Genomic DNA, 22541 nt, shown 5'->3' on the forward strand with positions numbered 1-22541 from the left:
CATGTTTCCTGATCCTGAATTCAAGACCAATCCGAATTATCAGCGACGATGTCTTACGTGCAGTCGCACTATTCGGACTGATATTAGGTTCAGCGATCTTCAGTGATCGCGTTGCTGGAGTCATCATGTGACATGGTTTTGACGTGATGTGGATGGGCCTAGTCTCGAGCCAGACCTTCTAGTAGAGTGGCAGTGTACTTTCCTTTTATGGTGAATTAAGGTTGTTTATGTTTTGTTTGTACTTAACGCGTCTGGACACTCAGAAGGTCTGGTGCAATTTAGGCGGGCGACCCTCCCTCAGTGACATTACTGTACAGTGACATTTGCTTCTGGAGAGTGTCCAGACGCGTTAAGTACAAACAAAACATAAACAACCTTAATTCACCATAAAAGGAAAGTACACTGCCACTCTACTAGAAGGTCTGGCTCGAGACTAGATGGGCCCAAGATGGGCCTCCATCTCAAGACTCGAATTTTTGTACCTCCCATTACCGTAAGTATCGCGAGGGACAACTTTGGAGGAGTTTGAGGGCTCACATTCAATTTCAACTGGGATTTACGTTCAATTTGTGTTAGCTTTAGTGACTTTTCATATATACTATCATGCTTTGACTTTTGTCATATCTACCAAGCTCAAAGTTGTCCGAAAATGACCTGAATTACTTGCTCACTGCGACGCGGTGAGTTATGTTGAGATCTCGGCGGGCAGGCGGGTGTCGACCAACCTCCACCTCAAACGCTCCACAAAAAAAAAGATTTACGCAATATGTAGAAGTTATGTGAGCCTGCACGTGTCAGTGTAACGTAACTTGGTTAGCCAATATCCGGGTCCCTAAAATTTCCTTGAGCAGTTCTCAACCAACTCAACCAAAAACTTCATAGAAGAAAGAAATGTCTGCCGTTCGTGCCCTTCGTCAACTGTCGCGTACTTCTTGCGTGGCTTCCCGTAATGTCAGCCGCATCGCTACTGTTGCCTTTTCCAGAGCAGCTACCTCTCAACTTCCTGCTTCAAAAAGGACGTTCTCAGTTTCCGCTAGGGTGTTTGGACAGGGTGCTAGTACGTGACAACGTGTTGTGTTACTTCATATTGAGGAGCCTGACCTTTTTTTTAGCTGATAATGCACTCTCTACCAAGTTGGCAGAAGAACTCAAATATGAGACTGAGAATGTAATCAAGTCCGACACTCCGGAATTCTTGCAGGCCTTCAAAGCTCAAGGCGTGTGGGAGGTTAATTGGCAAAATTTGTGTTCGCCTATATATCATGTTGATAATTCCCAATTTATTCCAGATTGAGGACGCCGCATATCAGGATGAAGTGACGCTTACTCGCAAGTTTGGGAATGAGACGTATGTGAGATGCCGTTTCATTCGTCTGATCCAACTTACGCGTCATTTCTAGCCTGAGGGTGATGTTCTCAATCGCCGACGTCCGAGCAGAAGAGGATGAATCCCTCAATAACGAGGAAGCTCTAGAACGTGATGAAGAACCTGAAGAACATGATGAGGAGGTATTAAACAGCTTCCCCATCCGTGTCTCCGTGTCTGTCACCAAGGTGTGTATTGAGCTGCTCGCAGACGTGTGGACGCCAAGTTTTTTTTTTTTTTTCACTTCAAGGCTTCTACGCTTGGTTCCCTTTCAGTGGACATGCTTGTTCAAGATGGGCACTTCGTCATTGACAACATCACTTCTTACCGTGACTCGAAGATTGGTACGGAGTTAACCGCCGAGGCTGACTGGAAGCGAAGGGGTATCTATATCGGTCCGCAGGTTGGTGTGAATATCTGTTATTCTCGCACCGAAACGTGTTGACCTGCTTTCTTTCGCGGCTAGTTCGACACACTTGATGTCGGTCTTCAGGAGGAGTTCAACAAGTGGCTGGAAGAACGTGGCATCAACGATTCCGTGGCCCTCTTCATCCCCGAGTATGCCGAATACAAGGAGCAAGTGGTGAGTGAACTCAGATTTGTCTAGGGTGGCATAACCTTCAACTTATATGTGCGACAGGAATACGTGAGATGGCTTGAGGGCGTCAAAGGCTTCATCGACCAGTAAATCATCCAAGTGTCGCCTGATGATGCACAAAAAGCGAGCATATCTGTCTTATCCACCACCGCGGCGACATGATCAATACTCGGTTAATGATATATACGATAGATAATCTCCATAATAGTACACCGCTCAACTACAGCTTCTGCAAGTCATTCCGCGGCCAGCTCGCGTTGTGACGCGTGTTCGGGAAATTTCCCGGATGTTGTCGGATGTCGTCGAACGTTCTACATCATTCTTGTGACGCCTAGATTATTCCCGGCCATAACAGCATGGCAGCCAAATTGCGTGTCTGATTGCGTGTCATACATGTGGCATGGGTCCGCAGCCTCTTGTTCTATATAAATGAAGCCGGAATAGTCAAAGGGTATCTCCTTGTCCCAAATTCTACTCTCGACAAGTTTCAACGCCTTTCAAAGCACCGCTACCATAATGCCATCTACTGCTCAGAACGTCACTCTTTCTGTCAAGACCAATCTTGGTCGTTACTCCCCATTTTCTAAGCGGGGTTCTGGTTTCGGTAACCTAGGTGCAGAGAACGGTAATTGGAGGAGGTCGAGAGGGGACAGCTCTAGCGATGCATCGTCTTCTCCTCCGTCTTCGCCGTCATCCCCAACGAAGGTAGCCTTACCTTGTACCAGCTCTAATGGTCCTCACAGAAGTACTGGTAAGTCTATAAATACTTGTTCTATCAGGACCCATGTTAAAAGTCGTGATTTAGCGTCGGCACACAAACATTCTGCTTTAGCAGTCTACACTATCAACGACTTGCTTCTGCTTCAGCAGTCACCTTTGGCTCGTATGTCGCCCGAGACTCGTGGTGCAATGAAGGAGAATGTTCCCGAGATCGTGCTGAGCAGGAAACAGCGACACAACCTCAAGAGGGGAAACGGACAGGGTCATCGAGCGGTTGCTGCACAACAACAGCAACAGCATGTTCCTAATACTCAACCTCCAGCTCTCGAACAGTCTTTACTGGCAATGATACCATCAGTGTCTCCTCGTACTTTGATTGTACCCACTGCTCCCCTCCAAAGACAACAAAGCAGGTTGAGGATGAAGAGACGTGCTTCCAAAACTATTGTCGATGAACTTAGCTGGCGGAGGGTCCAAAGACCGAGGACGAATATCCTTGCTGCAACCATTGTTGCTCAGTAAACCCGACATTGACTCGGATATCCTAACCACCTACCGGACTTCTCATTACACAACCCGACGGATTCCGCGGACTGTCTGTATCATTATTCATTCCTTGCCGCGTGTACAATTTAGACGAAGTAACGATTGTAGATACACATTACGAATAGATTACATGATTAATACTAATACTGCGAACTTGAATTCCCTCGGGAGATCATGAGGGTGGCAGGCTATCGTACATGCCGAATACGGAATTCTCATGCTTCGTCCTGCCTCTCAAGGCATCGAACTAAATGGCTTTCAGCTATATGCTGTTCAACGTTGGTTCCTTGAACGACGATCCCGACCTTTCCTCGTAATCCATACCGGCGACCCAGCTCACCGAATCACAGTCGTCAACGAGGACAGCGACGACAAGCCCAATGTTCATGCAAGGCCAAAGGACACCCCTCATGGGACCATTATGGTCACCTCCTTAGCCCATTTTCCTTCCGATTACACCATTCTTTTGATCCCACACGGCGACTTCAATGATAAAGTGCGAGATGAGCTCTACAGGAACATGGTTCTGCAACGCTTGGGGCTCAGTGGCCGAAGTGCTCTGACCTTACAAGTGCCCAGCGACGCTACGAAGCAGCGTTTTGTTTCTGCCTATCACTTCCCAGAGTCGACAAAATCGGATCAGTTGTTCACTCCCTCAGTCCTCGAACTCATCAGACAAGTTCAGGCCGCCTTGATAGTGTTTGGTGCATACGACGGTCCGATAGATGGTTTGTTATGCGATCAAACTACTGCAGGGTTACGGAAATGGCTTCAAGATTATGGAGGGATGGTTCAAGGGTTGGAGTCGACGACAGCCTCTTCACGAACAGGGACAGCAGATTCCTCGACAGTGTCTGCGTTGTTGAGCCTTGTTCTGGCCGTCAGAAATAGACTGGTTGTATTGTCTCCTCACAGTCAAATTCCGAAAGACCCATTCTTACATCCAGAGTCCTTTATTCATACCATCCGACGACATGTATCGACTCCAAATGACAGCAGCAGCTTCAAACCGCATCATTCTTATACTTATTCGTTACCCAGTGTCCCGACTATCAGCACTTTATCTGGCTCGGCACCTTCGTCCATGAAGGCTACAACTTCCAACCTCGCCCTCAAGACGTCCCCGTTTACTCCCACCGCTTCAACCTTTCTCACCCGCAACATTGTTCAGTCTATGTTCACCACCTACGATACCAAATTACCCAAGATGAAAGGTACTTACAACTACAGAGAACAGGAAAAGGAGAAAGAGTCGCCTCTTGCCGCACTTCATCTGGGCTCTCTTGGTGCAACCTTGTCGGGCTCCCACGGTCCTCAGTCAGTTTTATTCCCGACTGCAGATTTGACGGAGTTTCTCCATACGGTTGTCGGTCGTAATCGACTGAAAGAGAGGGAGAGGGAGAGGGGGAAGGGGAAGGGGAAGGAAAAGGAGAAAGAAAGTGAACGCGGTAGTTTTGATGGTGACGATCCACCTACATCTCCCTTGGTCAATAATCGCTCTCGCTCTCCCGGCTCTCCCAGCACACCTACTCCTTACAATACACTTGCAACGTCCAAAGGGACCAAACCTAGAACCCACAAGCCAAAGTCGAAGGCATCTAAAGACAACGAAGTAACTGGGGTAGCTGGGACCTTACGTGGTCTTTGGAGTGGTAACATTCTCATGGTCGTTCAGCTTAGAGAAAGGATGACGGAAGGAGAGCGGGAAAGGGAGAAAGAGAGCGATGGTGGAACTGGAGAGAGGAAAGGGATATGGAGCGATGGCGATACGGAGTTTAGTCCTAATTTCGATTCACTGAAAAGGACTCGACTGCCTCATATGAGCCGCCGTGGTAGTCTTCAAGAGAGATCGGATGGTACTGAGGATGAAAATCTCGGGAACGGTGATTCTCTAGGATCACGGTGGGCGAGGAGTAGCGAAAGATTCAATAATGTAAAGGATAAATTCGAGAATTGGACTGGGTATGTACGATCTGCTTTCTATACCGCAGGTATTGATGCATTGATGCTTAACTCAGATTAAATAAGATCGACAATAAACTGACGAAGAGGAAGGCAGCAACTCATCATTCCAATGAATCTACATCCACCACGAATGTTGCGGTGGTGGATCTCTCGCCGAATACCGCTACACCAGGCGGGTCATTTTCGAAACACAACCGTCTCTCTGTCTCGGGGAGGTTATTACTACCTTTTGGCGGAGAGAGCGGTAACAACTCCACGTCGCGTATAGTTAGTGCTGCTCAAACCCCGTCCGAGTTATTACCAGCTTTCGGTGACCCAGACCCGGACGACGATGCGATGCCTAGTAGCGGGCAGGCTTCACCAGTTTCAGATGACCCAAGGACGCCCAAATCGTTTGGGATGTTCGCCGGTAGTGCGGGATCTTCCAAAGCGCAATGGGCCAGAGCACTGGATAAGAGTTCGTACGGCCCGTTACAACTGAGCTCGCCTCCGGTCAAGAAGAGTACGAGTGGCGGAAATGAGTCAGTTATCTCTGGGAGTAGTGTTTCGAGCGGGAAGTATACTGGGTTGGGACTCGGGATGCCCGGAGATGGCGTAAGAGGTACCGGTGTTGGAAAGCGGCCTTGGGGTAGTGGTTTACACTTGACGAACCAGCGCGTTACGAGTTGGTCGGATCCTGTCAGTGCTCGTGGAAGACCGGAGGGCGAAGTCGACAACAACGACCTTTCAGAAGAAAGCGATGGTATGCTTAGCGCCCCACTTAGCGTTGAAAGCGAGGTAGAAGGTGGTCGCAAAATGCGAAACAGACACAAGTCATCAGAGTCGATGAGGTTCCATCTCAGGGTGTATAGTGAGAACGGAGGCTTCATAGAAGAACAAGAAGCGTCTCACGAACCACCTTCCATAAAGAAGAAGGTTGTTCATGGTCCGAGAAGGTAAGTTCCTTTGCCAGCAAGGACGGCTCGTGTATAGACACGCTCATCTTGTTACAGAAGGCGAACTTTCCATTCATTATCGACTTTCAGGGAAGGGGATATCAAGATCCTTCCGCTCGAGAGAATGAGAATCGACGTTGAACTTGCGGGACAGTATTTAATCATGGATAGGAGAGAACAACACTTGAAGAATGTAATGGCTACTCTATCGGTAGGCGCTTCAATCCAGGTTCTTCAGAATCAAGCGCTTGATTCTTTTCATTAGGTCCTAACCAACCGATTATCGTCTACCAACGCAAATCTCTGGGCTCATTACAAAAACCATCTCCCTGATTTAGCCGCGCTAGAAGCACGGAGCAAGGTCATCGCAGAGCTAGAGACGGAAAATGACCGAATTGCTTCAAAGATCAATCAGCCCACCAACACACTTCAATACGAAGGGCAACAATTCCATGTGGAGGAGGCATGGCGCGCAACCAACCATCTGAGAAATCAGGTACTCGAATATAGACGAAAGTTATTCGAAACCGAAGGAGGGAGGAGGTTAATGCCAGGGATTCACGGTGCACACGGGCGTTTCAATCGGTTACAGTGGACTTTGGACGGTAGGGAAAGGCTTGTTGATTCCTATGGCAGAACGGAGAGCGAAGCTGAGGAGGAAGATAAGGTGGATTTGTCGGCCAAGTTTGGACAGAGAGTCAAAGAGGAAGACGAAGAGGATGCCGTTGAGCATCCTGGCATCAAGCCAATGTGGCTGCTTAGATTTTTCACAAGGTTAGGAGCAGTCTGGGGTCGAGTGTCAGCGGCGGCTCCAAGCACTTCAGTTAAGGTGGACCCTACAAGTAATCCAGCGGTAACGACTCAAGTCCCGTCCATCCTTTCGACACCGAATTCACCGGAAAGTGTAGCTGTTAACCTGCCACTTCCTATACCGGAGAAAGCCCAGTTATTTTGACTTTACTAGGTCTCCTTCCACCACCCTCCGCTTCTACCTCTTTCCTTTACAATTGTCAATCTATGCCTAGACCTCGTTATCATCCAACTGATCCCATTCCAAGCCGCTAGTAAATTATCTAATTACGTCCTACCTATAGCTATCACGAACGAGAATGGGGTCTGTGTATGAATTCGCGGCACCATAGATGCGGACGGTGTTGTGTTGCATTACAGTAATAAGGATATATTCAAATTGGTCGATCCTCGCTTAAAGTTACACTCGTAAAAGACGGGTTCCAGAGGTGCTTGTTAGATCCATGTTTGAACCAAAAAGGAAGTGTCCAAACCCCCAGTAAGGTTAATGTTGATTCCGAAAATCGGACCTCCAGTAATTTGACCAAGAAAGTGCAGAAAAGTGCGTGGTCTTCCCCAGTTCAAAGTGAGAGCGACCTCAGTTCAGATGGATTTCAAGTCTATGTGTCATTATTTCTGCCATCCGAGTCAGAAGGATTGGGCGATGTGGAGTCGTACGAGGCCGTACCGATAGTCCAGAATCGTGATCACTGAGACTTGTAATGGGCCAGGAGGTCCGAGCCATTTAGATCAAGACTACCATCTTTACATCATGATCATGATGGAGATGAGGACCATTGATGCGTTAAGACATTAAAGGTGGTGGATGTCGATGAGTAGGGGTTACGCTTCCTGTATGTGACGCAATCACAAGTCACCGGTCACTTGAACAGCCTCGTAAACCTACAGTAACACAATCAATACACAATTCCTCCCTAATATGCAGACACATATCCCCCGCAGTGTTGCCGCTCATGTAGATCATCATAATTCTCATCGTCACCGCCCCCGAATGCCTCCTGTACCTGACCTCCAGATCCAATGAAAATCATGATCATACCGTATTGATAAATGCGTACCAATATACGAATTACTCTGAATGATAGCCTAAATCCATTATAATATACAATAATACACATCCCAGCTATCAATGTCATTCGTCTCAAACCTATTCAAGGTTCGGGATTGGGACTATACTTCTCCTTGGGTATAGTCGTCCGGTGACACTGAGCCAAAAACAATGTTGGTTGTCGTCATGCTAGCACCAGCCATTTCCATCGCCGTGTCAGAGGAGTCAATTTGTGCTCGACGATGATCGCCTGGCGTGGTCGTCAAGCCTGTATCAGCTGTAGCGTGGAGATTGAGCATGAGGCGGCACATCATGGTCACCGATAAGCTGCGGTGCACAGACGCTGAGATCAAATGACTGCCAAAATAAAGTAAGAGTTCTTTACCAGCTCGCAAAAGAGGAGAGACCGCCTCGCATAAATGGCTAGATTGCTGGGATTCAGTGAATATTTTGGATTTTGGAGCTACCAACGTACACCACACAGCTATAAAATCCCGAAGTTAGATTACTTTTGCTCGATGGGTAGGTGGGCAGACATTTACTGACATAAAATGTCAAGGTATTTGACAGCGTAGCTAGAGCCAGGACCCTAAATATAAATGGGATGTTAGCCGCAGAACTTGAAACAAAGATTGTAGTCTCACCCAAAATACATGACTCCGTCACGGAACATCAACGAAAGTAAGGGAACCCTGTAAACAAGTCGTTCCTGGAAGTAATAGCGGAAGGTGCGAGAGGCCGTTAGGATGAAAAGGATAGTGTCGTACACGAAGAGTGCAATCCAAATCCATACCAGACCTTTCGAACCACTTTTCAGAACTCTTTTGTGAATCAAGAATGGAATGGACGCACGGTGTGCACTAGTATGTAAGAGCGCGGAAGCGGTCAGCGCGAGTCGGGTGTAATCAAACACTGGGACCGACCTCTCTACAGAGGTGCCAATATGACAACCAATTTGTGTTTGTATAGGATAGGGAATGCTTTTCTGTCCAATGAGCATGTACTGCGATGGACCACCCAATAGGAGCTCTCTTGATCCGTAACCACTACCACTACTGTTTTCCCACGGTCAAACCGACACCGTCGAAACAGATCTCAGGTAGTAAAAACGCGATCAGTGATAGAGTACATACTTTCCTACGACCAATTCGAATACCAAGAACCTAATACAACAACAACAACAACAACAACACCTAAGAACACAAGATGCCCAACTCAGAAGATGAAGACATGAGGGATACACCCCCTTCAACGCAAAACCCGTCAAGAGCTGAAGAGGCAGCCATACACAACGCGAAAGTAACTCTACGAAAGAACTCATGGGTAACGGACACCACCGAGGACGTCATGACGACAATCCTCTCGAAACTACACAGAACGGCCACCGACAATGCGGCAATCAAGAAACAGCACACCGCCTTACAAGCACGCAACGAATGGGGGATCATAGCCAATGCCGCACTAGTACTCAAAGAAACGGCGAAAAACTATAGAAAGATACCGCTGGAAGGCCTAGAGAAGACGATAGGCGAGATTATAACGGCGAAGATAGGGGAGAAGTTGGATAACATAGAGGGAAAATTGGGCAAGATAGCGGCTGACATGGAAGCACGACTCTCCGAAGGACACACAAACATCCGGACCACAATCGAGACTTTCAAGGACTCCCTGAACATGCTGGAGTATGAGATGCTGTCGAAACTCCCAAGGCCCGACACAGAACATACGGCTACCAACAACGCGACCTACGCTTCCATAACCAGCAGAGGCAACACATCGCCAACGAACCTAACCACAGCCGAGATGGTAGCATCAAATATCGTCAGGACACGACACGCAGCAGCTATAGCAGAGGAAGAACAAAATGAGCGAAAAATCGTGATACGAAGCACGTTGGTGAAGGATCTAACGGAGAGGGAAATAATGGAAAAGGGTAACATGGCCATAGAAGGGATGGGTGCAACGGAGGAGGTAAGGGTCGTAGGAACGAGAAAGTTCGCATGGGGAGCCATCTGCTTCGTCCGGTCACCTAAAGAGGGTCGTTGGTTGAGACGGCCAGAGAATCTCAAACGCTTCTCAGAAGCATGGGGGGTAACAGATACCCCGATCAGCCTTGCTAAATACCAACTCATTGCAGAATTCGTACCCGTGGAGACTGACTGGGATAACAAGACAACGACCGAAGCGATGGAAAGGGACAGCTCACTCCCCACAGATACTATCATACAAGCAACATGGGTCAAACCGATACACAAGAGGAAGCCGAACCAAAAAGTCGCCCATGCCCTGCTATCCTTCGACACACCGGAAAACGCAAACCACTCCATCCGTCATGGCCTCTACTTGCATGGTAAACAACTACCGACCCGACGACTACACCCAGAACCCCCCAAATGTAACAAATGTCACACACTAGGACACATCGCCAGAGAATGCAAGAAGGATGCCGACACCTGTGGGAGATGCAGGGAGGAACACCGTACATCAGACTGCACAGTACTGGACAACGAAAAATCATGCGCAGTGTGCAAAGTACCAGGGCACGGGGCGGCGGACCGAAACTGCCCTGTATTTGCAGAACGAATCCGAACAGCACAGGCGAGAAGGGTTACCACCATGTACCGGTTCTTTGTAACGGAAGACCCAGCAACCTGGGAACGCATAGGCGAAATGTCGACGGACGAAAGGCTGGATCAAACACTCACAGGAACAGGACCACGCTATGACCCGGAAGGAGATGGATGGCAAACAGTGGGACGTAACGACAGGAGGAACACAAACCGTAGGTACAACAGGATGCGCACCCAAGATGGATACATCCAAACGGAGCTCCCCTTCTCAACGAAGACGGCGACCAGGACGAATGACAACAACGAACAAGACTGTGCATGGGGGGGACAACCCAGAGATAACGGATGGGGCGGGAAGGGAAATCATATGGAGGGACAACAACAGAGCCAGAGCCAACCCCCACCTACGACCCAATATGATTGATACGACCCAAGACGACACACAGGAGAGAAGTCTAAAACCAGAACAGACCACCATTTGGCAACAAAACCTTAACCGCTCGGCGCAAGGCCAGCACCACCTGATACAAGAAGCAGCAACTAACTTTGATATACTAGCATTACAGGAACCACATATCAACAAGTTCGGAAACACAATCTCAACACCCAGATACACTACAATATACCCGGTAGGACACCGTGACAAGCCAAACGAAACGAGAGCGATTATTCTGGTCAGCACCACGCTCGCCACGAATGGATGGACATCCGTTCCGATACCCCACCCAGATGTTTCGGCAATACAAGTTGTAGGCGACTTCGGAACATTACGAATCATCAACATATACGTGGACGCACAAAAAGACGGGGCAATCAGAATGACAGATGCTTACCTACGTAGCCCCGAAGCACGAACGATCCCTCGACACCCACTGCACATCCTCTGGCTAGGAGACTTTAACCGCCATCACCCGCTATGGGACGAAGCCTGTAACCACCAACTCTTCACGGCCAGGAACATGGAATCATCAAGATACCTACTGACTATTCTAGCACGACACAAGTTAGTGATGGCACTACCCGAAGGCATACCGACATGGCAAGCAATGAACGGCGGGAACATGACCAGACCGGACAATGTCTTTACAACAGAGAACACAAGCGACAGGATTATCGCCTGCGATGTGGACCGGTCTATAACGCCGCCATGCACTGACCACTTCCCAATCATCACAGTGCTGGACGTCATGCCGGAAAGGACTATGAAACGACCATGGAGAAACTGGAGGAAGATCAGCGAGGAAGGGTGGGTAAAAATTCAGGAAACGCTGCTGCAACGACTAGGTGAACGGGGACAACCAAGGGAACTGAACGATGAAGAAACCTTCTGGGAAACATTGACTGACTGGGAAGAAATGACGAAGGAAATCCTCGAGCTTGTACCACTTGCAACGCCGTCACCGTTCTCAAAACGGTGGTGGAACAAGGATCTACAAGGCTTACGACGGAATGCCAGGACATTAGCGAAGAAATCAACCAAATGGGAGAACGCACCACTCCACCCTGTCCATGAGGAATACAGGCGGATGAAAAGGCGGTACGCAAAGGAGATCGAGAGAACGAAAATGGAACACTGGGTGGAATACCTGAAGGAACTGGCAGAAGACACAAAATGGGGACTGGCCCGGATGATCAGCAAGGGATCTAATGACGGAGGCGCTACGAGGGTACCGGATCTTGTCATGAAAGGGGAGAACGGTAACGTAGTAAGAACGGGCACCACTAACAGCGAAAAAGCGGAAATATTCCAACAGACCTTCTTCCCGACACCACCCACTGCTATAGGAGCGATGGAGGACTATCAATACCCAGAAGAGGCCTGGAGTCTCCACCACATCACTAACGCCCAGGTACGCAGAGCCATCGACAGGATGAAACCGTACAAAGCGACGAAGTTAGGCACCCTGTCAAATATCTTCTTCAGAAAAACCAAAGAACTTATTGTACCCTACCTGGGTCCCATCTTCCGAGCCACGTTCAACCTCAAGCTATACCCAAAAACATGGAAGGAAACAGAGACACTAGTCCTCCGGAAGCCAGGTAAACCGGACTACCATGCCCCAGGGGCATGGAGACCGGTAGTGTTATCGAATGGAATGGGGAGACTGTACACAAGTATCGTAGCTGACGTTTTTGTCAGGGAAGCGGAAGAAAAGGGCCTACTCCCAAAAAACCAATTTGGCGGCAGACCGGGACGAACAACGACTGATTCAGTACACCATATGGTGTGGGCAATCAAGAACAAGTGGACGAAGGGAATGGTTGTATCAGGCCTATGCCTAGATGTCAAGGGGGCATACCCTAGTGTGGATGTGAGGGTATTGAAACGCGAAATGAAGCTCAAGGGAGTTCCGAGTGGAATGCTGGAATGGGTAGATAGAAGGCTAGAGGGACGGACGACAAGAATCGCATTCGACGAATACGAAACGGCACCTATCGACGTTCTTGGGGGCCTGGACCAGGGTTGCGCATTCTCAGTCATCGCGTACCTGTTCTACAACGCCAGCCTAGCAGAAACAGTGGAGAGAAAAATGGGCTCAGAAGACAACGGCTACTTCTTCATGGATGACGTGGCCCTCTTGGCATGGGGCAAGACCTTCAACGACACCCACCGGGTACTGGAGAAAGCGATGAATGATGAGAGGGGAGTGGTAGAATGGGCATCCCAACATAACGGCGAGTTTGGCTATGAAAAGTTTCAGCTAGTGGACTTCACACGGAGGAGACGCGCACTCACACGGGACGAGAAGATGAGGCTAGGAACCGAAGGTGGAACGAAGGGGAAGAGAAGAAAAACCACGCGACTCCAAGGCGACCCAATCAAAATCGGACAACACTTTGTATACCCACGACCACACTGCAGATTCTTGGGAATCCTGATGGACTCAGAGCTACGGTTTCGGGAACACGGAACGCAGATGGTTAAAGCAGGACAAGCGTGGGTGATGCAGTTCAGGAGACTATCAAAAATATCAGACGGGGCACCAGGGAAGATTATCAGAGAACTGTATAGGGCAATCGCAATACCGAGGATGCTGTATGGAGTGGACGTGGCAGTAGTACCTTCGAAAAGGAAAGGAACAGCGAAAACGGACCCAGGAGGGCTCATCACGAGGAGCTTGACCACAGTACAACGCCAGGCAGCAATTATGATCACTGGAGCATACCGCACAACTCCCACCGATGCGCTGGACATCCTGGCTGGCCTACTACCCATGCGACAGACGATAAACCAAGTCCGACAACGTGTAGCCACACGGATCAGTACCCTCTCGCCACCGCATCCTCTGGCGAAACCAGTCAAACATATCGCAAGCCAGAACCGCAGATGGCACAAGTCCCCCCTCCACCACCTCATCCACGACTACCACCTAAAACCGTCCCTGACGGAACGACGGAAAGCAACCCGGTTTGAGCCACACTGGGAATCACCAATCCAAGCAATGATACACGGCAAGGCGGAGTTTGCCACCAAAGCACACGACGACAACAACAGCAGATGGAAAGTATACACGGATGGCTCAGGGATTGAGGGCAACATAGGAGCAGCAGCAGTGATTACATTCAATGGCCAGGTAAAGGATGAATTCAAGCTCTACATTGGAGATGCAGAGCACCACGAAGTCTATGAGGCGGAGATAGTAGGCATCCTCCTGGGGGTTGTACTAACACGAAAGCACCGCGTCAATGAAAGGGTATCGTTCTGGGTGGACAACCAGGCGGCAGTCATGGCACTAGGGAACATGACAACAGGAACATCACACTTCCTACTGGACCAACTACACGACACTATCCAAACACATACCAAGCAGAAACCGCAATACAAAATCACAGTCAACTGGATCCCAGGCCACGCAGGGGTCAGGGGCAACGAATTGGTAGACACTGCAGCGAAGGCAGCAGCACAGCTCGACGTGACAGACCCCATGGACGCCCCCCTCCCCCACCTCCTAAAGAAAGTCATCCCTTGGAACCGCACGTCGATTGTGAAGACATACCGAAAGCAACTACAGGAGACGCACAACGCCCTGTTCGAAAAGTCGACCCGCTACGCCAGGATAGCCAGGCTCCTGCCTGGAGGCGCCACGAAAAGCTCGAATACATTCCAAAAGCTGACGGCAGACCTACCAAAGGTACACACCAGCCTCCTGACACAACTCATGACTGGCCATATCGGCCTGAACCATTACCTTCACCGCTTCAACGTGATTGACTCCCCCACATGCCCATGCTGCAAGACATCCCCAGAGACGGTAGCCCATTTTCTTCTACACTGCCCAGCCCACGCCAAGGCCAGAGACCGAGTACGAGCACGACTAGGACGGCATGACACTGATATCAAAAGCCTCTTGACAACCAAGAAAGGGATACGGGAAACGGTTCGATACGTGAATGAAACGAGAAGATTACACTCAGTGTTTGGGGTGATACCAGAGCTACCAATAGATGGGGAGAAAGACCCAGGATGACGGGAAGGACAGACGAGCAACCGTACCTATCTATCTGCTAAGACCTGACAGTCGAAGCTCCAACGTTTACATACGTTGACCGAACCACCCCAGGTGGACACAACCTATGCGGAGTAACACACAGCGAAACAGGACACATAAGGACTAGATTAGAATGTAAAGTACACGCTACATATGTATGTACATAGGGCGTATAAACGAGAGGGAAAAAAAAAAAAAAAAAAAAAAAAAGACCACCCAATAGTCAGTCGCTGTGCGAGACGGTTATTAAGCAAAACTCACGGCGGCCATACCCAGTACAGCAGCAGCACTTCCACAGAGAATTTTCAAGATGCGTTTGTCGCAACTGAAGATAGCATATATTCGTAACGTCAAGAGGACTGGTTCTGAAATGAAAAAATTGAAAGAACGATTACAATGACTGAATACTCACTGCAGACGACCGTCTGTGTTATTACAAGTAGTATTTGCCGGTAAAGACTGTAACGTTTACAACTGCACATGGAACGTTCGTGGCTATCTATCAGATTCAGTTTTCAGGTCGGCAGCATTTCAAGCGCACCCCTAAGAGCACTTAGAAGAAACCGGTAGTCATTTCAAATGAGAACACGCACTTCATGGCTCAGAGGATATGATCCCAGTACAAGAACCGTGATGTTGGAAAGCATCCCAAAATAGCGAAGAAACAAGAAGAGGTAGCTGCTTCGTGATTTTGCATGTGACCACACGTATCGAATTTCTGACCCTTTGGAGGTGGTGACCGTAAGTACTAGGTAAAACCATAAAGACATACGAGGACCAATTTACCAAGTGTAATCAAATGGTCCCAGTATAAGAAAGCTGGTGAAAATGCCGTCAGGCTGGGTGAAATGGGTGGAGGAGACTGGACTAACTAGCTGGCAAGATCTGTAATATTTGATGAACCTGACTGTCGATTGGTTTCTTAAGACGGTTGAACGGGTAGAACGTGTTCAAAAGACTTACTGCTCGTAAACTGCCTGAACATAAATGTCATTAGTGTGAAGGGCAGAATCCATCCTTCACTGACAGACGTGGATAATATATGCCAACTGGTTGGGTCACCCTCGCGGAGGGTGAAAGAAGAGGAGAAGTTGAGGAAAAAAACGGACCTGATACCCACTTGTATATATACCGCCTGATGATAGCCACCTGATGTACATAGGTAGTGGTGACAATCAGACCAACTGTCATCTTTTGACAGAAACGGAAATCAAGTCACAAAACTAGTTCTCGTTTCCCTGGACTAAGTCCGTAGATACCTATAATCGGGATGATGATCACTGTAAAGTGGCTGCGTATACCGCCAAGTTCACGATTTAACTCATGGCCGTAGATTGAAAACGAGTAGTGAGATGACTGGTTGTGATCAAGGCTACCAAATATGCGTTCGAGTCATGTAAGCAAGGGCTAAAAGATCCCTTTTTCAAATCCATATCTTGAGGATGTCAAGACTCAATGCGAAGTATTAACATCGATCGCGATTGCACGCACCTGTTTACGAATGTTCCTGTGCTCAATATCACACTTCCAGAGATCTTCGTTAGTCCATGTTTGAACCAAAAAGAAAGTGTTCCAATCCCCAGGATTTCGAGAAGCGGACCTCCAGTGAGGGTGGAAATTTGATTAAGAAAGTGCGGAAAAGTGCGTGGTCTTCCCAAGTTCTAAGTGAGAGGGAACTCAGTTCGGGTGGATTCTAAGTCTGTGTCACGAGTCAGAAGGATTGGGGGATGCGGAGTAGTCGTACGAGATAGCCAGAATTGTGATCACTGATTGATTGAGAGTTTTAGTGGGTCAGGAGTGTCCGAGCCATTTAGAACAAGACTATCACCATCTTTACATCATGATCATGATGGAGATGAGACTCATCGATGGATTAAGAAATTAAAGGTGGTGGATGTCGATGAGCAGGACGCTTCCTGTATGTGACGCGAGAATCACAAGTCACCGGTCACCCGAACAGCCTCGTAACCTACAGCAACACAATCAATACACAATTCCTCCCATAACATGCAGACACATATCCCCCGCAGTGTTGCTGCTCATGTAGATCATCATAATTCTCATCGTCACCGTCCCCGAATGCCTCCTATACCTGACCTCCGTTTCGAACAAAGTTATTTGAAAAAGTTACAACCCTTTGTCCGTTTCACCCGTCACTCAGATCGAAACGGAGAAGAACACAAAACAGGCACCTTGGAAGTCATCGAGATAGAATGGGGACATGTCTTCTGGGTGACTGTTAGGGACCAAGTCCTGAGCCCGCTGGTGCAGGGAACGCTACTGTACGTCTGTAATATTTTATGAGACACGAAACTGCAAACCTCATGTACGTAGAACGATCCTCGCGTTCTATTTTACACCGATATCTTCTCGGTTCGGACGGTCACTTAGGAAAAGACGTAAAGAAGGCCTCGGGGTTGGTTGGCTCAGGGGCTGGGTACAAAATCTAGGATTGTCGACTAGTACTACGATGGGAAGATAAATTACAAGCGATTGCGATAGTGGCAACACCATACTTTATGGAAGAACCTCCACCCATTCGTTGACCCATATATATCTCGAGAACATCACATTCAACCATCTAAACCAGACCAACTGACTCCAATGCTGCCTCATTGCACGAAGCGCGGTTACATATTCATCTATCCCGGCAACGAAGGTGACTTGGGGTAGTGATACACCGTTGACTACACCTACACCTAGTCCTTCAGCACCAAATATGTAAATCTTCGCGAGAATTGGAGAAAGGATGCCGACGTATTTGATTGGGAGAGGTACGGTTACGAGGCTGAAGATTCTCGGAGGACCTTCAGAGTCCGTGAAAGTATGGAGCATGTGCCTCATTGCGTTCGGGAGAGACTTGTGGTTAGGATGACCAGATATACCTTGGTCGTCGAAAGTGAGAATCTTTGACAAAACCTGAGGTCAGGATTCACGGTACATCTCAGAATGACGCACGATATCTATATCGTTGTTCACCACGAAAGGTTTGACCACATTCGAAAGCAACTCCGAGTCCCAGTAGATGGTAATGTTATCCCGTAAGTCCCTTGTGTCGTGAAAATGATGAAGTAACGATCGTAACATCACTTACGGGTGGTCCAATATCGACCTGTGGGATGGTTCTACCCCAAGAACATCCAGACTCTTGTGTAATTCTTCCTCTCGAATAGGCCCCAGCCCATCCGAGCTCCCGGTCGAAACACACATCGAAAATATCTCAGCTGCATCACGTAGCGCAAGAAGGGTCGGAGAGAAGAATAGGCATTCGTCGTCTGGATGGGCAGTTAATAAGAGGATATGTTTCCGCTTTGAATCGTCATAAAACGCGGAATGTGTGCTTGCAGAGCGGTAGAGAATAGCTGCAATGATGGAGAGCAGGAAACTCTGGATGGCGAAACGTGGGAGGGCCATCCAGGTGAGTGTGGGAACTATTATTCACAATAGTCAGATCCATGTCCAACTCCAACTCCTGCAACAACTGAGACCTTTCGACCCCGACCTTCGTCCACCTGGACTGTCCTGTTTACTGAGCAGGCTCACACTGAAATGCCAGGTGAAGGCTCGAGAAGCTCTCCTATACTTATCTCAGACGACGAGGACGAAGATATACAACATCCTAGGCATACGCATATGGCCAGCACTTCTTTCTTTATACCAAATCAACAAGCTTTCAGACAGGGTCTACCCGGTCTACCTCCTCGTCCAGTTGTGGCCGCTCAATCCGTATCTAATATCACTCAGCGAGTTCAGAATTCTGGCAACGCAAATGTGAATGATGGTGAGTTTGTGCATCTCGAGGAAAGCTTCGGATTTATCTGTCTTCCAGTACCTCGAAAACCGAAACGCAAGCGAGAGCAGTCAAATCAAAGCATCGACAACTCTGCATCACCTAGCTCAGCCTTGCCTGCATCCACTTCTGGCAAGAATCTGGCGCAAAATGGGGTAAAGAACAAAAAGGCCAAACATTCTCATAGGGGAAGAGCAGCGGTGAGACGCAGAATGGCAGAAGAATCAGAGTTTCCGACTCCAGTTCAATCCTCGCCTGCACCTCCAACCTTTGAGCCCGAATATTCTCTCAGCTATCCGTACCACTTTGATCCTTACTATCAGAACGAACCAGACATCGCCTATGGCTCTAGTCTGCCAGAAAATGATCGTCATTCCCAGAGTCCCCATCCAGACGAAGATGATATGTACGAAGCTCGACTCTCATCGTCAGATTGGGTCAACTCGATGGCAAGGGCTGCAGATCCTTTAGCACCAGAACTTGAACTCTCGTCTTGGGATCATGATCTTTCTATTCCGTCGCCAGCCCCCAACCGAGTCCATGATTCATACGGACCCTCTCAGACATTTACTTTTCCACTTTCATCTTTACCCCCACCTCCTCTTCCCCCTGGTTTTCTCACTCTTTCCGTCCCACCACCACCACCCGTCCCTTCACCTCCCCCCTCGATGCTACCAATACTACCGCCTGCAGTTTCATCCAACGCGAATGCAGAGAACATCCCAACCGTTGCGGCCGCTCCAACCGTACTGAGGAAAATTATTGGGATGCCTGTTGATCGAGACCCCGATGGAAAACGCAGTGGTTTCAAAAGTTCATCCAACACTATTATTCAATCACAACCACACGTCATCTATCCTCACACTCCTATCCGTTCTAATACCGTCATCATGGAGCAATTGCCAAAGCGGAATCGTGACCCCGGATTCATAATGTCGTGGGGTGAGAAAGCCGCTGGCTGTGCCCCGATATTTCTTGCCGTAGACCCTAGTTCTGCGAAAGCATTGGTCGAGTTTGCATCTCATGCACTAGCACGCAAGGCATGGGCTAGCCCCAAATTAGGAAATCATCTCTCGAGGCTACCCTCGACTGACCTGAAGGGGAAACCGAGAGAAGATCTCATTAGAGTTTGGTGGTATAAACCCTCCAAACCTGATCTGGTGTTCACCCGTTCAGAGCTGGAAGAAGGGGAGATTGAGGACGAGACTCCGGCTGAGTCATTGACCAAGGAGACGAAGAAGGAGAGGAAAGCAAGGTTGGCCAAGTCAGCTCGAGAAGAGAGAGAGAGACGAAGGGAGGCCGCCGCTGCCTTATTGGAGCAGGAGAAAATTGCAGGTCGAAGGAATGATACTGCCGAACTTCCAGTTCCTCCTTCGTTTCCAATTCTTTCGGCTCCGCTTCAGCTCCTACCTCCTTTATCGTATCCGTTGCCATATGAGTTAGCGTCTTGGTCGTGCCCAAATGTTCAGTATCATCCACATGCTGACTCTAATGCACCGCAACAACCGGGATCAAATTCTCAACCTTCTTCCCAAAAAAAGGTGGTCATCGACGAAAACAGAAACATCCCAACAGCGCATGAGGAGAAGGACGATGAGGTGATGAGTATAGAAGAAGGCGACTTTCCCAACTCCACAGAGGGTACTGGAGAGGAGACTGCCACCTCCGATGACCTGGAACAGAAACCCTTACTGCCTTCCTGGATAGGTTCCGTCACTGGGGACGCCAATTTGGCACTTTCCTCCAGAACATCTGTATCCTCTGCACTAGATACACAAACGGGTTTTTCACCAACGGATTTCCCTCCCGCTACATTGCCATCTCTTTCATCTGTTGCAGCTCCTTCGGAGCCGCGTGCGATGAAAAATGCACCGAAGGCACCAACATTCACTAAACGGGTATTACTTGCTCGACAGAAGGACTTGGAGGCACGGATAGCTCGAAGTAAACTGGAACTACTTCAGAGAACGGAAGCGACGTCAGAAGTCAAAGTCATCAGTCCTGCACCCGGGGATATCCAGGAAACGCACGACAGGCCTACCTCTCCCAAATCACCGATTGAAGAGAAGGTTAACCTACCCTCGATACCCGTGCCTGCTAATAAGGACACCGTTGGCGCTGTCTCTCCCAAGTTGGTCAGAGAAAACCACCTTCGGAATCTTGTGTTAGCGAGTAGACGACAAAAGGTCACTGCGGTCAACGGATGTAATGATACACCCGTGAAGGTAGTCACCGCATCAAAGCCAATAAAAGCAGATGTCGATTCCTCGGTGAAGGCTGTGGTTCAGAGTGTCGCTGCACCAAGCGCCTCAAACCCTTCTTCTTCAGCCCCAGTACCCCGTTCTCCCCTTGTCCAGACATCCCTTGACGACCTTGCAACCTCGTTCATCGCAGAGACAATACAGACCCTGAAACCGGTGTCTGGTCATAGTCAAACACCGCTAGTGGCATCACAGGCTGCCAATTTCAAACCTCCAACAAGTGCCGCATTTTTAGCGGCAAGACAAAAACAGCTTGAAGAACAGATAGCTGAGAGCAAGAAACTGATGGAGAAACTGATGCACGCGACAACCAAGCAAGAGAAGGATAGAATCATGGCCAGTATCCGAGAACTTAGTGGGTGCGTTGCCGAATTGTTAATTTCTGTTTCGGGGTGCAGGGTTGTTCGTGGAGCTGGAGGCAGCTAAGTCTTTTGTTTTACAATCCAGATCTTCGAATGTGAACGGGAGTGGGTCCGCACCCCAGGCGCTCGGTCTGCCTGCGATGGCGGCGTCTAAACTTTCTGTGCCGTCGTCAAGTGTAAAGCCTGTGCAAACTACCGATTTCAAGTGTATGTGGCCTACAGAAAGTCTACATGGAGGAGGTATACTCATTCTCAGCGATGATGAAGATGAGGATGAGTGACGGTATACAAGGAGCTTTTTCTTTTTTCCCCTGCTTTGTTCCCTCTCTTCTTGTTTTGTTTTGTTATTTTGGATGATTGGTTCCCTCGTGGAGCGCTTATAAACAGTTCGATGTGCGATGTGATGGGGGCAAGGATGGGAATGCGCTAAGCGCAGACAAAGAAGTCATTGAATCGTTGTGCTTCCTCATCCTCGCCCGCGTATACATGTATATCTTTTGGCCTCGATCATCTTTTACGATGATTTAAAAAGTCTTTACAGGCGTTGCAACCGTATTCCCTTTTGGCCGTCTTCAATCAACAAGGTGAGTGTCTCGATCTCGTTTCAAGTTCGACGAGAATACCCAATGAATTACAACTCTACAGCATTTGTCGGCTTTATTTGGCTAGCAGTGCCATGGTCGTCAAACGTCTCTCAAGAGCGCCGGACAACGTTTCTTAACTGTGGTAGTCATCGGTTTTCAGGTTAGTATGCATGATTGTCCAGAATCGTATCCGTTGGTTGACACGGTGGATATGACTGGCTATCATTTTATGGATGTGGGCAAGGAGATTAGAGTGTACCCATTTGTGCTTGTCAACCGAGCTTGAGTCCCGTACGAATTCCAACAAAATAACAATGTGTTTTACGGGTTCCGTCGACATTCTTTCGGGTTTTATTGCTCGATCTACCCCACTCCAAGGTTGTGTTCATGATATTGTGGGCTCTCGCCACCACACAACCTTTCGTGCATAGAAAACAATGGAATGAGCTGGAAGCGAACAATAATCAACCTCTGACCGATGAATAAGGATGACTGT

At 48.6% G+C, this 22541-nt stretch overlaps 6 protein-coding genes across 9 annotated transcripts; 4 read left to right on the forward strand and 2 right to left on the reverse strand.

Annotated features, from left to right (window-relative positions):
• Positions 1 to 810: 810 nt before the first annotated feature.
• On the forward strand, positions 811 to 2270 carry E1B28_005769 (uncharacterized protein). The gene is made up of 7 exons (XM_043150352.1): positions 811 to 1057; positions 1113 to 1228; positions 1290 to 1348; positions 1401 to 1554; positions 1617 to 1769; positions 1833 to 1949; positions 2007 to 2270. Exons 1-7 carry the CDS (start codon positions 892 to 894, stop codon positions 2052 to 2054), a joined length of 813 nt encoding a protein of 270 aa, XP_043011439.1. The 5' UTR covers positions 811 to 891; the 3' UTR covers positions 2055 to 2270.
• A 157-nt stretch (positions 2271 to 2427) lies between these two features.
• Positions 2428 to 3389, forward strand: E1B28_005770 (uncharacterized protein). The gene is made up of 2 exons (XM_043150353.1): positions 2428 to 2715; positions 2770 to 3389. Exons 1-2 carry the CDS (start codon positions 2481 to 2483, stop codon positions 3204 to 3206), a joined length of 672 nt encoding a protein of 223 aa, XP_043011440.1. The 5' UTR covers positions 2428 to 2480; the 3' UTR covers positions 3207 to 3389.
• Positions 3390 to 3447: 58 nt separating this feature from the next.
• On the forward strand, positions 3448 to 7779 carry E1B28_005771 (uncharacterized protein; the record flags this gene model as incomplete). The annotated part of the gene is made up of 4 exons (XM_043150354.1): positions 3448 to 5192; positions 5249 to 6130; positions 6188 to 6341; positions 6396 to 7779. The coding sequence occupies 4 exons, from the start codon at positions 3448 to 3450 to the stop codon at positions 7083 to 7085; spliced, it is 3471 nt and encodes a 1156-aa protein (XP_043011441.1). The 3' UTR covers positions 7086 to 7779.
• An 18-nt stretch (positions 7780 to 7797) lies between these two features.
• Positions 7798 to 9026, reverse strand: E1B28_005772 (uncharacterized protein). Of its 3 annotated transcripts, none has more exons than XM_043150357.1 (7): positions 8912 to 9026; positions 8841 to 8848; positions 8633 to 8786; positions 8535 to 8577; positions 8464 to 8472; positions 7999 to 8411; positions 7798 to 7944 (listed from the first exon to the last, which is right to left on the reverse strand). In XM_043150357.1, exons 1-6 carry the CDS (start codon positions 8986 to 8988, stop codon positions 8370 to 8372), a joined length of 333 nt encoding a protein of 110 aa, XP_043011444.1. In that variant the 5' UTR covers positions 8989 to 9026; the 3' UTR covers positions 7798 to 7944; positions 7999 to 8369. The 3 variants fall into 3 exon arrangements, with proteins under 3 accessions (XP_043011444.1, XP_043011443.1, XP_043011442.1); XM_043150356.1 differs by having other exon boundaries at positions 7999 to 8315; positions 8374 to 8411; positions 8464 to 8577; XM_043150355.1 differs by having other exon boundaries at positions 7999 to 8315; positions 8374 to 8411; positions 8633 to 8848.
• Positions 9027 to 15154: 6128 nt separating this feature from the next.
• Positions 15155 to 18467, reverse strand: E1B28_005773 (uncharacterized protein). Its single transcript, XM_043150358.1, has 12 exons — positions 18143 to 18467; positions 18007 to 18097; positions 16877 to 17955; positions 16793 to 16814; positions 16540 to 16741; positions 16012 to 16483; positions 15921 to 15955; positions 15835 to 15867; positions 15640 to 15772; positions 15461 to 15522; positions 15310 to 15407; positions 15155 to 15195 (listed from the first exon to the last, which is right to left on the reverse strand). The coding sequence occupies exons 1-3, from the start codon at positions 18460 to 18462 to the stop codon at positions 17566 to 17568; spliced, it is 801 nt and encodes a 266-aa protein (XP_043011445.1). The 5' UTR covers positions 18463 to 18467; the 3' UTR covers positions 15155 to 15195; positions 15310 to 15407; positions 15461 to 15522; positions 15640 to 15772; positions 15835 to 15867; positions 15921 to 15955; positions 16012 to 16483; positions 16540 to 16741; positions 16793 to 16814; positions 16877 to 17565.
• A 33-nt stretch (positions 18468 to 18500) lies between these two features.
• Positions 18501 to 22453, forward strand: E1B28_005774 (uncharacterized protein). 2 transcript variants are annotated; one of them, XM_043150360.1, is made up of 4 exons: positions 18501 to 18829; positions 18878 to 21949; positions 22003 to 22045; positions 22107 to 22453. In XM_043150360.1, the coding sequence occupies exons 1-2, from the start codon at positions 18598 to 18600 to the stop codon at positions 21523 to 21525; spliced, it is 2880 nt and encodes a 959-aa protein (XP_043011447.1). In that variant the 5' UTR covers positions 18501 to 18597; the 3' UTR covers positions 21526 to 21949; positions 22003 to 22045; positions 22107 to 22453. The 2 variants fall into 2 exon arrangements, with proteins under 2 accessions (XP_043011447.1, XP_043011446.1); XM_043150359.1 differs by having other exon boundaries at positions 18878 to 21458; positions 21547 to 22045.
• The last annotated feature ends 88 nt before the right edge of the window (positions 22454 to 22541 follow it).

Source organism: Marasmius oreades, chromosome 3, assembly GCF_018924745.1.
Source record: "Marasmius oreades isolate 03SP1 chromosome 3, whole genome shotgun sequence".
In the NCBI taxonomy this organism is placed as follows: domain Eukaryota; kingdom Fungi; phylum Basidiomycota; class Agaricomycetes; order Agaricales; family Marasmiaceae; genus Marasmius; species Marasmius oreades.